The sequence below is a fragment of the Nestor notabilis genome, unplaced genomic scaffold (genome assembly GCF_000696875.1).
Source record: "Nestor notabilis isolate BGI_N333 unplaced genomic scaffold, ASM69687v1 scaffold7711, whole genome shotgun sequence".
In the NCBI taxonomy this organism is placed as follows: domain Eukaryota; kingdom Metazoa; phylum Chordata; class Aves; order Psittaciformes; family Psittacidae; genus Nestor; species Nestor notabilis.
The window spans coordinates 62751-79184 of record NW_009915071.1 but is presented as its reverse complement, the minus strand read 5'-3'; the positions used below and the strand labels follow the sequence as shown (position 1 = coordinate 79184).

General features: G+C 37.5%; 1 protein-coding gene across 1 annotated transcript in view; it reads right to left on the bottom strand.

Moving 5' to 3' along the window:
• Positions 1-16434, bottom strand: part of MPP7 (membrane protein, palmitoylated 7 (MAGUK p55 subfamily member 7)) — a gene marked incomplete at its 5' end in the record, with an annotated part of 64091 nt that overhangs the window by 2504 nt on the left and 45153 nt on the right. The window contains 4 exons of the mRNA XM_010023941.1: positions 538-646; positions 1741-1834; positions 3661-3741; positions 10516-10686. Of these exons, the coding sequence (XP_010022243.1) occupies positions 538-646; positions 1741-1834; positions 3661-3741; positions 10516-10686 (455 nt within the window). The remainder of the gene's footprint in view (positions 1-537; positions 647-1740; positions 1835-3660; positions 3742-10515; positions 10687-16434) is intronic.

The window sequence follows — 16434 nt, the reverse complement described above, 5'->3', positions numbered from 1 at the left end:
AAGTTCCCAGTGGAGCTGTGCAGCAGGGTTGAAAGACGGGGTCAATGCAAGAACAAATGCTTTAGAGAGGAATGTTCTTAGCAATTATCCAGCCAACATCACATTTAGTGCGTTCCTTGACTCATGTCCACCCTGTGTGGAAACCCTTGGCATGAATGGCCTGGTTAAACATGTGAGAGAGAGCTGCTGGCCTGGGTGATAGCTCAAAGCCATTCTGAAACTGAAGTTTGAGAGAAAACCTCTAACCCAAACTGCAGAAAGAGGAACGGAAGTACAGGAACATTTTGTAATTAAATCTTTGGTATTATGCTGCAGGCTTTCAATTCACTTAATTACCACGCTGAATACTTGCCAATATGTATTGAAGTTTCCTTCCTCTCCTTTCAGAGAGCCTTGCTATGATAAAGGTACCCAGCCAACCCACTCAACAGTCATTCAGCATGGAATAAAATATTCCTTTTTAGAAATAATATTTTTCCTGGAATCCCAGTATGCAGTATGGGGAACTACAAGATTCCAAAAGATGTCCTTACTTACATGGGGCTGTACATCCAACAAACAAACTTTGTTTTTAGCTAGAACTGATCGAACGGAGTCTAAACTAGTGCCGTAGTAGTTGTTCTTATATTCACCATACTCGATAAACCTGTGGCAGAAGGTGAAAACAACTGGAATCATTTCCATTTTCTCCAGAAAAAAAGAAAGAAATTATCAGTTTGGTTTATAAGATCTAATTCAGGAGCAAAAATATTTTACTTTACATGAGAGTTTTACCGTGTTTTATAAAGGAAATGCTGTCAAGTACTTCAGCATGTCAATTTTAAGAAATCTTCTACTTTCCCACTTTCAAATCAGTAACACCTGCTTGTATTACAGTTCAAGAGAAAAAAGTACTGTAGTCCAACAGCCCACTAATGTTTTCCATCACCTCTTTTTCTGAACTAATGCAATGCAATAAAACAGTGGATAAGCTAAACAATAGAAACTACTGAAATTTCATTGCACACTACAGAATATCCAAATTCTCTGTCTCAGAAGAGGAGGAGGAGCAACGATGGTGCTAATGGAACCAAGGCGGCTGGTTATGTGCTATAAAAGTACAAGTGCTATTTGCCAAAAAAGCAAAGCACAGTTTGAAGTTTCAATAAAACCCACAGCTTTGTGTCTAATACACTTCTGCCCTCTGAAACACTGGGGCAGAATTTCAAGCTACAATATTTTACAGGCTGCTGGAGAGCACGATGCTACCATTGTCTTCATCTTAGTTTAATTTCTGGAGGTTTTACAGGCAGGGGCTTCACTGTAGATCTCTCAATTCAAAAGCGAAGGAAGTGCCTGGCCTGAAAGAGGCAGAACTACACAAGCATTGACTCAGGCATATTTGCAGCACTTCCAGGCCTTTCCCTCCACCCCGAGCTGCCATGCTTTATTGCTATGACAGATGATGCTCTATTAAGAGTGCTCCCCCATGCTGAACACCTACAATTTCAGTGTCTTCTTGAGGAGCTGAAGTACTGGAACTACTTAGAAGCTCAGAAACAGTTGTGTTTGCACATACTGCTTTTTTTTTTTCTCTATGATTTTGCCAGCTGCTTATATATCGGAATGTGATTTTAACACATCCTCAAAGCACTGCAACTTATATCCACTTTGATTTCTTATCTAAAAATACAACCAGCTCCATTTTATATTAAAACCATTGTTTTTATTACAGTTCTACTTAAAATCTCATTGACATACTTGTTATTCTGTACGTCTGTCTCAAACAAGTGCTTGGAAATGAAAGTGTATTCAACACCGTCACTTTCTTGGCTTCTCCTTGGACGGGTAGTGTCTGCAGTTTCATTAAATGAAGGAAAAAAAAGGAAAAGATGCACAAAACAATATAATGCAAACCAGTTCAGGAAACACTGAAAAGCACATAACCCTTGTGCAATATTAAGTGTAGCAGTTCCCTCACTTCTGAGGGGCCTAAAGCTGCTCTGGATCTGGTAGGCAGCACAGGAGCACATGACAGGATTGAGTTTTAAAAGCATGCAGGAAAAGAAGGAAAATCCTACTGGACAAGTATCCAATTATCATTTTTATTAACTAGTGGAAAAATCCAATAAAATGAAGATGGCTGAATAATAAAGAGAGCAGCAGCCAGTAACAATTACTCCAGCCTTGCCACTTGTTAAGCGTATTAGCGTACGAGACCATAAAGGGAAACAAAGCTCACCAACCTGATTTATAAAATATTACGTTCATTAACAACACTTGTAGCTATGTATGTGAAGCATGATAGTAAAAAAATGGGGTGTGAATTTTACGTTTTAGTGCTTTTCTTTTTCTGGTGTCAAAATTGAATGCCTTTTTCTTCCAGTAGTTTTGTGGTAATTGCACTTCTCACTTTCCCTGAAGTACCAGGTATAAAGATTTTGCTTATAAATGAAACTTTTTTGTGGGGCTGCCACTTATAGTTAACAAACTCATTCAAAAGTCCTATTTAATACAAGTTGTATGTTACAGCATCTACAGATGTAGTCTTCATCACATATGAACATACACAACCTGCTTGCAGTAACGGTTTTAAAAGCCATTTCATACCACATTCTCCTTAGGCTGACTCAAAGAGAAGCGTTTCCAAGACAAGGACCCCAATTCTCCCTGAAAGTCCTGACTTACTGAATTTCAGGGAGAGGGATTCTTTATGTGTTTGTTTTAAACTATAACCACAAATTTGGAAGAGAAAAGGGAGAAGGCAGCTGGATGAATTCTGGCACTTTTTTGAGAAATAATTTTGGGCAAATGATTGCATATGCTCCAATGTGTTAAATATTTGGGAACATGTGGCTTTTTTTGTTGTTGTTTTCAATACCCAGCTGAAGCACATATGTGCAAAGGAAATAACTTGCCAAATCCGAATGTATTCATTTTTCTACCCAGCAAATTCATTCATTTATATATTGTATATAATACCTATACTTGAAAAAAACCTGTGACAGTACCTCCCAAATTCAGAATGTTGGACCTGTATTTTTCAAGGATCCCTTATAGGAAGCACAAGTACAAGTAGAAAGCAATCCAAGGAACAGAAGTCTGGAACTGTCAAGTCCGCAACATTAAGGAAAACCCAGTAAAGTGTTACAGAAGTTAATATAGCACAGTGTTATTCAGTGTAAAAATCATGCTACTTAGATAAGGGGAAAGAGGAAAAATAGACCCCTAAATCAACTTTCCTAAAGCTAATCAAAAGGATTTAATTAATTTATTCACAGGGTCAAACTGTTTATCATCAGTCTTCATTTTTCAGTATGTCTAATACATAAAGGCCATTTTGCTGAAAGCAAGCACTGGTAACAGAGTACGTTTCACTTCTTTACAGCCAAGTCCAGGGTGTTCTTCAACTGAGTTTCATTTACTAAACCTCGCTGACATCAATCACGTTAAACTTGTACTAAAAGTCTCCCGCAATGCCTCTGAGCCAAAATGTCCTATCAGTTTAATCAATGCTATTTAAAATACAACTGCAGCAGCACTTTTAAAAATTAGAAAAGTAACTTGGATGCCAAGCATGCATTTAGAGACCCAAATTTGAAAGTGCCTTAAGGTAATGCAATGATAAAGGATAACAATGCAAGTTTCACATTACGAGAATGGACGTGTATTTTTACTTACGTGGCACTGTTACCCCGTAATGCTGGGTGTTGCTGATCAGCAATTTCCGTTTAAGTTCATTCAGTCCAACCCCTACAGGACCTGAAAGAAAGAAATCATGCTGTTTCCCAGCAGCCAGTTCTCTCTCCTGGTCAGGTATACGTACTCTCTCAGCGAAGACTATGTAGCATATAGCTATTATATATACTGGCTTTTAATCAGTCATTTGGAAACGCCCATGGTTCAAGCGCCTCCTAGAACATACAGCGCTGACAAATTTCAGGTGATGTATTTGGCGCTTACTCTGCTCCAGCTTTACTACTGAGGAAAAAATCTGTGAAAAAGTTGACAGCAAAGCTAACTTTCTTTTCTACAGCAACTACCTTCAGTTCCTACCTATCTTCATCCTCAGCACTACTAGAGACCCCGGCACCCTAACCTGCAGCCTTTCAGCACAAAAATTGGTTGGGGTGTTCATTTTGCCAGAATATCCCCAACTCACAGACTAGAGGGCCCCAGCTGGCATGCATGAAGTCCCCCAAAGCCTCCGCACCCCTGTGTCAGCACAGCCTTTTCCTCACTTCCCTCCAGCTGCTGCATCCCTTGTCTGCACCAGACTCCCCTGAGGACAATGCTCTCACTTTCTCCCCACGGCCTGGTTCCTCCTTCTAGACCTGGCTGCAGGCAGGAATACCGCCTGGCCTCTGTCTGGCTGTAGCTCTCCTTTTGACAAGCATCCACCTTTTGATTGTGTGAGGGTGGCATTGCACAGGGGGAGGAAGGAAGGACAACACTCCCCAGGTCACAACCCGTTTGGGATTCTTGGGTTTCTTTTTTTGTTGTTGATTTTCTTTTAAAATATGCTTGTCTCCTGCCTGCTGTCTGAACTGGTCCAAAGCAAATGTTTCCTTCCTCACATGGCTGCCAAAGAGAGACCACTCTTGGAAAGAGGATGGCAGGAAGAAACAAAGACTGCACGGAATATTTTTGACCCGTCTCCTCCACCTCCATTTGAGTACTGCTGTCCTAGAAGCTACTGACCAGATGTTCCTCTTGGCTTTTGGGTCATTCCTAATTCTTAGCCATTTGCCAGTTGTGCTTTAGGTCTCCGGAGAGCACTCTCTCCTGTGAGGTCTAAAAGGCTCCATGGGCAATTGCTGCCTGCCCCCAGTTGCTGCCTTCATTCAGGGCTCCAGCCTGCCTGGCCCCTTTTGTGGTGGGGCCGTGATGAGTGTGTGAAAGGAGCTCAGGTCTGCATGCTCATGTGTCTCTGACAGTGCAGTGGCTTCATTTCTGCAGAGCCAGGTCAAGAGCAGAATGCAGAGGAAAGTGAGTCATTGGAACCATGTCCCAAACAATAAAAGGATAATACATGTGGTTTTAAGGAAAATTCTTGCTCTTCTAGTAAAAGTGGCATGTTTATGCATGGAGTGCTTCTTAACAGAGACATTTTAGTCATTAGAAATACAAAACTTAATAAACATCGTAATGAAGTGGTGAGGTATTGGTTAATTACTAGTGAGAGTCAAAAAGCTAAGGCTGATGCTTCAGCACCTTCAGGTGCTCATTTGTAAAAATTACTATCCATCTGCCCTGTCTGAAGCTGGAAACACACAATGGTGAAAAGCAAATGCTTGCTATGTACAGTGTCTTTGTAAAATCTTAGAGTTTCTGCATTTATAGTTTTTACATGTTTACATAAGTTAAACACACAACTGCATTTCAAGTTTCATCTCTGACCTGCCTGTAAATTAATCTATCAGTATGTATAAATGTTTATTTAATATGGTGTACAGCAGCCTCTACTGGCGCATGTCTGCAGAGGAAAGTAATATGTAGATAATGGCATTACTTTTGTTCTTATTAAAAAAAAAAGTAATCCTTTTTTAATAGCTCAGTGATTTAAGGCAAATATGGATTTTTATAGGAAAAATAATTAAAATTCTCAATATATCCTATTAAGGCAGAATGAAACAAGTGAAATTAAAATTTTAAGCATCACTGTATTCCTTTCAAGCAAAAAGTGTTTCCCATCAAATCTACACAAATATTATTTCCTCAGTCTACATGCTGTCAAATCAACAATATGCTTTTAGCTCTATTTATATATAAAGAATCCAGGCTTCGCTTCCTGTGACAGATGCTTTGGAAACTTAGATCAAATCTGTTTCCAGACCACAACCTCACAACTACTCTGTCTCCACTTCCAGATTGCTGTTTTAAAATCCTCTTTAAATTTAACTGCTGAAAGGTGTAAGTTCTTTTGCAGTGCTGTCTTCTTCTTCAGTTCTAACTGTAGCATATGGATGCTGAAGGCTGATTCCTAATTAGCAACACCATCCATTATGCTGATCTTTATACTACATCTCCCAAGTGTAATGTATGCTTCTATTCTGAATATTCTTTTCATTTTGATACAGCAGAGAAAGATGCCAGTTTCTCATAATTGTGAATCTGAACACAATTTGAACTCAAAAAGAGAATAAAGCATCAGGATTGAAAAGGACAATCCAGATTCTTATGCCAGGCATGAGGGATCCATGACTGTAGCATAGTGTTGATTTACTACAAATCACCCCAGGCAGCAATATTTAGAGTTATAATGGTAGATTTAGAAATATTTTATTTATTTTTTTAAAGGAACATTTATGTTGCTTGCTGTTGCATGTTGAGTCACATAAGCTAAGTAACGGTCAAATCCTGCACAAAAGGACTGTAGTGCCTGCCTTCCTTTATTGAGGGACATTTGCAGAACTAAACCACCAATCCTTAAAACTTGCATTACATTTTGTATCATTCAGACATGTCTGAAGGAAACTGAAAAAACTGTTTGATGTAAGTTCAGGTCTCAGAGGGTGTAACCCAACCAGCCATTCTTCACTCATACATACATACATACTGAGCTCCTAGAAGTCTATCTGAAAGAAAATAGGGGGAAAAAAAAAGAAAGCAGCCTTCCAGAAAAGATTTTGGGAATTAGGTGATAACATCTCTGGTGGGATCATAAAGACCCTGTAGAAAGCATGCCTTGACAGAGGTTCTATATCTCAATTACTAGTAGATCTGATCACTACAATGCAATGACTGCACATGCACGCCCAACTGTAGCTCAGTGGAGAAAAGTAGAACCTCATTTTTTTTGAGTTACAGTAAATTATAACTAGTAGTGGGAGTGTACTTCTGAGATTAGTCATTCACTGAAGCAGGATCAGTGAGTTTATATTGGTGTTCTCATGGGCAAAGCTAGGCAATGTGCTACATCCTGTGCATTCACTCCTGAGCCATGCTAACCTACCCATGCCTTCAACCTTGAAGATTTAATGAAGATGGCAATTGTGGGTCTCTTTCTTCATTGTCCAGATAGTTTACCTAAAGTAGTATGGCCATGGGAGGCCACTTTCCTGCACTACTGCTGTAGATCTACTAAGTCTCTATAAGCCACTAGTGAACACACGTTAAAGGCAAGTCAGGAGATGCGGAGAGCTAGGAGCCATTTCTGTTTTATCCTCCCCTGCTCTGAGACAGACCTGTGCCCCAAATAGCTCCTTCATGATAAAACCAGAGGTGATGGATTTTTTTTAATGTAAAGCAGTGTAACAATAGAGAACTTTTCCAGACCCAAATTCCTTTTCTTCTGAGTGATGACACCTTTGTGGGGAGTACTGACAGTTTAATTCAGACAGAGAGACTTTTCTAGGTGTGTCACACACCAGTAGTAACTGCTCTTTTGTGGTCATGCACCTCTCTCCTAGCTCCCACCACTGCCCACTTAGGACACACCACAGGTGACCACAGTCCCCAAAAGGCTTTGCATGGCTGTGGTGGTAACACTGCATGCACACAGCTGCATGCGTTCTGGGGAAAACATACCTACGGTTTGTTACTGCTGACCTTGCTTCAGATAGCTCTGACTTTACACAGCACAGCTGAAACTATACTGTGTACAGTCATAGTATGTGGCACACCCATTCTGAATCTTAGGAAATAAAATCTGTGCTAGTTTGGCCCTCACAATTACTGAAGCAGAATCCTTTGTAAGCAGGACTTTTCCCTCATTAGTGTAAATGAAAATTCTGTTGTCTAAATACAAGGTTTCATGGTAAAATATTCTGCCTTTGCCTGATAGGGCTGCCAGGTATCGTGCTTAAGGATGGTGCAGGCAATATTTCTGAATTAAGACTTCAAGGATTTGTTTGCAGGCTGGGAACAGTAAGTTACCAAAAAACTAACTGGTGGCATATTATTTTAGTTTTAGCATATTTATCACATTTATAAAAACTAAAAACACTTCAGAAGCATCTGTATCATTGCTGCTTCAGATGATTTGTTATTTTAGCCCCAAGGATATGCAGGACTTTATTAATGAACCTACATTTGCAGACAATGTAAAATTGTGACAAACTAATACATCTAGCAGAACTTGGGACTAGTATATATCACACTACAAGGTGCTAAAAATTACTGTGTGTGCAATTTGCATTCTGTAAATTGGACTAGACCAATTTAAAATGAAGCCAAAAGAAAGTTCCATTTCAAAGCTGTCAAACCCCTTCCCCCTAGAAAAGGGCAAAACAGAACCTAAAAAAACCTTCCAACAGTAAGTTATACATTTAGGCCTAGCAAAACACAACAGACATCTAGAGCCCCCAATTACAGCTATGAATTATATGTCCCTTTGTTTCCTGGTACTAATATCCAAATTATATTTGACGGATTATATTAAATGCTGCTACTGGCACACAGAAAGCTTTTTAGATGCGTTCACTTCTACTCTACCTGTATTGCTTAGCTCTGCTAGTTTTTCCACATTTTGCCCAAGACATTTTTATGGTATTGGCCAGACTTAAGCTGCTCTTAATATCCAGAGAAAAACATTAGAATTACCAAAGTCTGCAATAAATTTCTGAATTGCTTTTGTTACTGAAAAAGCACACTTTCTTCATTTGATTTATTACAACAAAAATCAAACGAAATCTCTAGGTATGCCTTAGATCAGACATATGCAATTTGTTATAAAATGTCTACTTATCACACTTTTGCACTGCACTCTGTTGATGTAACTGTAAAGTCAACTCAACCATGTTATTACTTGTTGTATATAGCCCACAATCTCACAGTGATCACACTAGTAGGTGGCTGAATTTTAGTGCTAGAGAGTGACAAAACTGTTTATTAAAAACTAAATTTAACATTCCCTTGGATATGAGAAATATAAAACCACAGCTACTCAATAGTTCGTAACAGTCCCTGATAGAGGGTCATATTTCTCTGCTCTGCTGTTTTCAGAATGAAGGAAACTTTACTAATGAAGCATCAGCCTATGTGCTATCGCAAAAGAAACAATAAGCAATGAGACGTTACTCATTGCTACGAATGGTTACCTGTTACTCGTTGTTACTTTAATGGTTACCTCTGAAAAATTCAAGATAATGTACTTTCTCTTTTTTTAGGAGACTGAAGCAATGCATTTTGATTAGATAATGAATGCTATGGGGAAGCCATGGCAGTGACAGAAAGCTGACTAAGGATGACATCTTGAGTATTCTGCAGCTGTGCTTGCATCCGTTCTTGGCCTACAGAATTCCACCTCTCATCCACCTTTCTCTCCATTTGCCTATTTATGTATTCTAACATGGTAGATGGCTTTGTTTCTTTCCATTTATATAAATATATATATTGCCTTTACTAACCACAGGTATTTATTCTGTTCTTTTTAAATGTATTGATTGATCTCTAAGAGCAGAACACTGACCTAATTCTTTTGAGTTTTAGTACAGCTTGACTGCCAGGTTCAGACTAGTAACCATGGTAGCTATATTTTAATATCTTCCTTTGGTTTAACAAGCCTTTAAATATGATCTCCTAAAGCATCCTTATATGCAAGTTGGGACATCCTGTCTAGAGAAGTGGACTACTAGCTAGGTAGAAAAACTGGATGGATGATCATGTTCAAAGGGAATGGGTTATTAGCCTGTACTCTACTAGGTGACTCATTACAAGTGGAATTCATCAGGTATCTACCCTGGGACATACTCTGTTTTGTATCTGAATCAATAACCTGGAGGAGAACACAGAATAGTCCCTTATCAAGTTTGCAGATGCCAAAATGGGTGATGCAAGTGACTTGCTCAAGAGCTTCCATTCAGAGGGATCTTGATATGCTACAGGCATGGGCTGGCAGAACTTTGTGAAATTTGATGAGGACAAAGTCCTGCATCTGTGATAGACTCAGCCCCACAGCAGTACAGGCTGAGGACTGACTGGCTAGAGAGCAGCCTAGAAAAAAAGGACTTGAGGGTTCAGGTGGGCAGTGAGCTAAGGAGGAGTCCACAGTGATTGCTGGCAGCAATTAAGGCTGACAGAAGACGAGGCTGTATCAGCAAGAGCCTAGCCTGAAGCTAGAGGGAAATTATTCTTCCTCTTTAATTATCACTTGTTAGATCCTCAGAGGAATACTCTGCCCATGATGAGCCAGCCCTGCATTACAACAGAGATGTTGATAAACTGGAGCAAAGCCAGTGGAGGGCGTCTGAGAGCATCAGGAGCTGAAGCACAGGATCTGTCAGGAAAGGCTGAAGGAATTGGGCTTGTCTAGCTTGGAGAAGAGGTTTTTAGGAGAACCCTTCTGACTCCTGTTGAGAAGATGGAGGTCACATCTTTACTGAGGCGTGAGGTGGGAATACCAGAGAAGATACAGGAGGAAGACAGGTTCTCAAAGTTGTTGTCATCAGTTACTTTGAGTTCAGTGTTAATCCTGCTTAATGAGAGGCTAGACCAGGAGACCGCCTAAGATCCCTTCCAATCTAAATGATTTCGCATTGTGCTAATCAGCAGTCCTCTGTTTCATCAGGTCAAAAATAAAGAAAAACAACTTACCAACCAAAACTACAAGCCTGTATTTGTCATTAGGCTGTCGTCTGTATTTTGCAACTTCTTCATATGTTGGGATGTCTGCTGTATCATACTGATCACTCTTCTTGCACTCATACATAGATTTGTTTGTTTTTTTATCTTTTCTGCTAAGGCGAAAGCTTCTTCTAAAGCCAGCTGCAATAAGAACAGGATTTTTTCAAAGTAAGAAAGTAAGTCCTCTCAAAACACTTGAAAACAGTCTCTTCCAAACATTGGAGGATTGGTGCATGGAATAAAAAAAATGTATTATATGTTTAATAAGCCAGGTCATTAGAACAATATTTTCCTGCAGTTTAAATTGTATCAGGTACCTATTTGAACTGCAAAATTAAGATTACCAGTAAAATCATAAATTGCAACAAGCTGTAAAATATAATTACAGTAAATTGTTAACATATTTAGATAACTTGAGTATCTTACACATTACTATGTATACACAAGGAAATTCATGCAATCTGAACTCTTATGCCATAGTTAATGCTTTTCTATTAGATCACCATGGCACATCAACATTAAGTACAACATACGGTAGAAACACATTTGGTAGTTGAAAGGGTTAATGAGAATTAATTCCTTGAACTATTTTTTTGTGCTTAGCTCCATGCTGATAGTATAAAGAAGTGCACAAAAGCTTTCCTGAAGATGTTTAAAAGTAAAACCAAACACTGTTAGTTAAATTCCAAAACGCTATGAAACATCTTAGACAATATGGTACCCATATTATAGGTACGTTAGCATGAAATTAGAAGTTAATGTTCCTATTACAGTTGCATCAATAGTGTGACATCTACAGTGCCCATCTAGAAGACTGGACATTTCACACAGGTTTTAAGCACTCTCAAAGGAGATAATTGTAGGCATTTTCAAGCAGAAGAGCACAAACACCACCACCACCACCACCCCCCATTTACACTACATGTTAAAGACTAATTTACTCCTTTGTTAATGAATACCTTATAGTTTTTCAAATAAATCCTTTACATTGCATTACATTACAATTTACTGGTATTTCTATGGCACAATTTTCGTTCTAGAAGGAGCTACAGGAAGTGCTGCAAAGAAGGATTCCAAAGCTGATTTCATTATTTGGGGGTAATAAAGTAAAATACAGACTACAATTTAAATACTGGAAAAATCCCAACACCTTTCCCCTTCCCCCAGAACATTTCATAGGACAGTTAACACATGTAAACTTTTGGTGACCCCAGATTTTTCAGCAACATGTTTTCATAAACTTGTAATAGCACTTATATTTAGGTGTTTGAGAAGTAATCATATTACAATTTTTTCTTCAAAGTTAGTATGTGGCAAATTCAAGGCTCACAGTTCTGCAAGTATTTAGAACAAGATTTGAAGCAAAATCCTACAAGGGTTAGTTACAGGCTTAGCATTTTGCACACACAGAGCTTCACTTAGCATAAATCGTTATAGAACGTGGATCTCAGAGGATGTTAACTAAGTTATTTATTGATGTGAATCGCTATACCTATGCATATGCACAAAAAAAGGAAGAAAAATTTCTTTGAGAATAGTGATGTCGACCTATTCATATTCAAAATATGAGTAAGTAAAACAAAAATTGATGAAAAAGAAGAGCTAGCATCCATGGAAAAGGCTGATGATATTTTGGAGAGCTACAGTATTGTCTAGACTGAGAAGGACATGGGCTGGGATACAAAAGGGACCAAAATATGACATATAAAAACGTAATAAAATAAACCAAGTTATGTCGGTTTATTATTTAAAGAAGAATGCTAATGCTGAAGTAACTGCAGTCAGAAAAGCCCTGTTGTGCTTATACACCCAAGGTCTGGGAGACCTTGTCTGCCTTAGGGTGAAGTCTTTTTTCTTACTACATAACTATACCTAACTGCATAGACAGTTACATAAAGAAAGGTTAAAAATAACATCAGCAATACAGACACGTGAAGTGAGCTACAACTTTCCTAAGGCCTTGTCTAGAGGGCTCCAAATTTAAAAAGAAAAAAAATCAGCTAACCTAAAAGCAATCTAAAAATGGTTCTGATGGGGGTTTTTTTGTTTGGTTGATTTTGATGTTTTTTTTTTCTCTGTATAATCATTTTATGGAATAATAACAAAAGAAAAAAAGAAAGAATAATTCTTCACCATTTGCTACTAACCAGTTTACAGAATTAAGAGTTTTATCACAAAACCCAGAATCCATGTATCTGGAAAAGATAAAGAGTAAGAACATTTATCAAATGGAGCTAAACCAATTGTGTCCATAATTCCAAGAGGTCTGTGCCCAAGTAGCTGTCTCAGAGTGCCATTTCCAACAGCTTCTTAACCTCTGCAGAATCTTTAGGAAAACTATTTTTTCTGCAAAGTATTCATATCAATTCAATCTCTGCTGCTAGGTTTTAGTGAGCCCACAGTTTGTTTTTTTTCTTTTTTAAATCAGAAAGGATTAAGTCTTTCAGTGCTGTCTTCAGGCTCAAGGATTCATCCCTTGTCACTTTTAGAGGGTGCATATGAAGCATCACAAAGTCTGACGTGGTACAGTTCCACTACTAACCTGGGTTTCCTTGACTCAATCATTTGATATTTCTGTGACCAAAACTCACTGGTAAATGAAAATAGTAATATTGTCCTGTATACTAAGAAGGTTCAACAATAAGCTCAACTAAGACTTAGACATTATGGAAAAGCTATTTTATTAATTAAAAAGAACAAACATGGAAGCCAGAGATAATGAGGATGATTTCCACTATGGCTATTTCTCTGCAGTATGCTGATGAAGGTGCTCTGTAAAACTACTGAATATTAAAAAGTGTGATATGCTGATTGCTTTGCCACTTCAAGACTATTGTCAATTTGAAAGTTGTTTTAACTGTTTCTCGGATCCCCTACACAGAAACCCAAGAAAGCTTGCTTTACGCAGCTTTCAAACCAAGGAAAACATACAGTTCAGAGAGGAAGGATGAGATCAACATTTTAATGATACTGCTGCTGTGTTTCTGGAAACATGATTCTTCCTCTCTCACATCTGCCATTATATGTCCTCATACATGTGGCTTAGTTTTATTGTGACCTTCAGAAGCTATCTTATAAAGAACTGTTAACAAATACTTACTAATGAACTCTGCATTTATTATTGCATTGTATGTTGGGCAGGCATAACTGCAAAAAGATTAGACTGAACTGAAACAACAATGTGCTTGCAAGGAATTAAAACATTCATGTACAAGCAAAAAATATTCTGCTAATGTTGGCATGTTTTACAGTTTAGGAAAGATGAAAACCAAATTTCATATACTTAAATTAAGAATAGAGCATTAGTAAAAATATAGTGAAAGTCACTAAGGAAAACCAAAATCAATACTGACATGCAATAGGAAAATAAAGCTGTATAACATGATTAAGCTTAAAAGTAAATTCCTATAAAGAACAAAGGGGGGAAAAAAAACATTGCTTGCCCAGGACATTTTATAACATAAACCTTGATGAATATGAAAGGACCTGAAGGCTACACTGTCTGTGGAATATGGATATCAGCAGAGATTAACCCTAGTTGCCAAGTACACAGACTATAAAAGGGGAAAATTCTGTCACTAAAGCCACATAAAATTTTGAACATTAAGAAGCTTGTACCAGCTCTCTGGTTTCAGCAACATGACTAGAAGCTTACTGAACACGCAAACCCATAAACTACTGCTGGAATGTAACAGATTTGGTGAAATAAGAACAGCCTTTGGGAACAAAATATGAAGAACAAATGTTCTCAAACTACTGATATCTCCAAACCTCAACATGAAATGAAAATCAAAAGCCACTACTAATAAACTTGATTAAGGTCCAACAACAATCCAAAAGAAACTACTTACATCTCTGAGAAAAATAATTAAAAAAGAAAAACACCCAAACCCCAACCCCAAAAACAAAACTCCAGGAAAGTGATTATTCTTTCAGCCACTAGCAATATACATTTCATCATCTCAGAACACCACCATTACATTTACATAGAGAAATCCACTTGGACCTCACTAACAGAAGTCCAAACTGGGAACAGGCAATGCATGAACTGTCTTACTTCAAATACTTTAAAAAAGGATGTTGATATAACCTACATTAACTGTGCTAATTTAGACTCAATCATATCATTCTAAAGAAGTGGTGAACAAAAGATTACAACTATGTTGTGTGAATTTAAATCCAAATACATTCATGAAAGTAAAAAGTTAATTTCTCAAAATGAGAGAAATTACACTAACAGGAAACATTGTAATTTAAATTCACCTATGCTTCATAAATTCACAGTAAGGCTTCAGAATGCTATAAAGTACTTATTCCATTCATTAAAGCAAGTGCTTAAGTATGTGTTTAAATTATGTATATTCTTCACTGCAATCTAATCTTACATAATTTAGAGTGAACAAATGCTGGCTAATTGTAAATGCATTTACAAGTGCTTTTTGTATTCATATTACTGACAAAAGTAAGTTTGGTACCATGGTCATTATCTAAGTTTGTATGAACACAGTATTTTTACTAGGTATTTCTGGATTTCTTTTCTTCCCCCAAATATTGGGGGTTTTTATACTAGCTTGTATACCAAGCATTTCTATTGTTACACAGGAACTGCACAAACACAGAGCAGACTTCTGCTTGCTTCTGGACTGATGCCCAGCTTGTACATTTAGACAGGGTTAATAAAAATATAGATTATGTCTGGATTTTTAAGACAAAATTGAGAATAGTAAACAGATTATATTCATCTATATTTACTGTATGTTCATAAAAGTTCAAGTAATGTAACTAGAATTTAAGCTTGGCAAAGACAAACCTCTTAATGTTCTCCCCAGCAATTCCTCAGGAAATTACTGCGGAAACATACAACACTATACTGTGACTTAAATATTAGAATTTGTTGAAAAAACATTAAATTTATCTGAGTCACTTTAGAAGAGAGGGTTCAAATTAATAGCTGCATAACCTTGGACAGAAAAGATCTGACCCCAAATGGTATGGACATTCTGCTTTCTGAAAGCTGCCTCTTCTGTAGCTCTTCATGACCACTTCGTGTGTGTCCTTTCATATGTATATGAAAGGACGTATTGTGTACATACCCTTTCAGAGAGGGTCAGATGTTCACAGAATATCCTGAATCATTGGATTGAAATGCCAACAAATATACAACCCTAAACCCATAACAAGCAATAAAATCAACTGAAAATTCATTAATTGATATTGTTGTAGTTCATTTGATTTAATTACATACTATCAAAAGCAGCATGAAACATGACTTAGTCCTTTTTGTTTTAGGAAGTAATTGGTGTATACTTTGAAAACTGTTTCTAAAATTTAGGCATACAAATAATTTACCATACTTCAGCTTACCTCATTCTAACTGTCCATATGTGTGAATACATACACGGTAATAAAGGTTAACTCTTTCAACAGCAGCTAAGCTAATTCAGGCCACCTTGCTCTTGTAACAGGTTACAATATGTAGACAGTTACCCAGGTGTCATTAAAACCCTCTGAACTTCTTGATGTGATCTAAGCCCTGCAGTGACAATGTTTTAGGTTTTGTTCTCAGTATAGTATGTTTTGTTTTCAGAATAGTATGTTTAATCAAGAATTTATGTTATAATAATGAAGAGACTTGTCTAGACCTTCTTAGTTACTTAGTAATCAATGGGTACCATAAATGTCTACTATCTTTCAAGAACATGCACGTTCAGTAGAATTGAGATGTTCAGGATTTACTTCAAAAAACTTTACTGCAGAACACAGGTGGACATTCGAATAAGCTGTTTTCAAAAATCAGACATATTTATTTTACCACTCACAAAAAGCAACAAGCAGGGAAGAGGTGTATCTTTGAGACTGAAGGAATATATACTTGGACTAGTGGAAAAG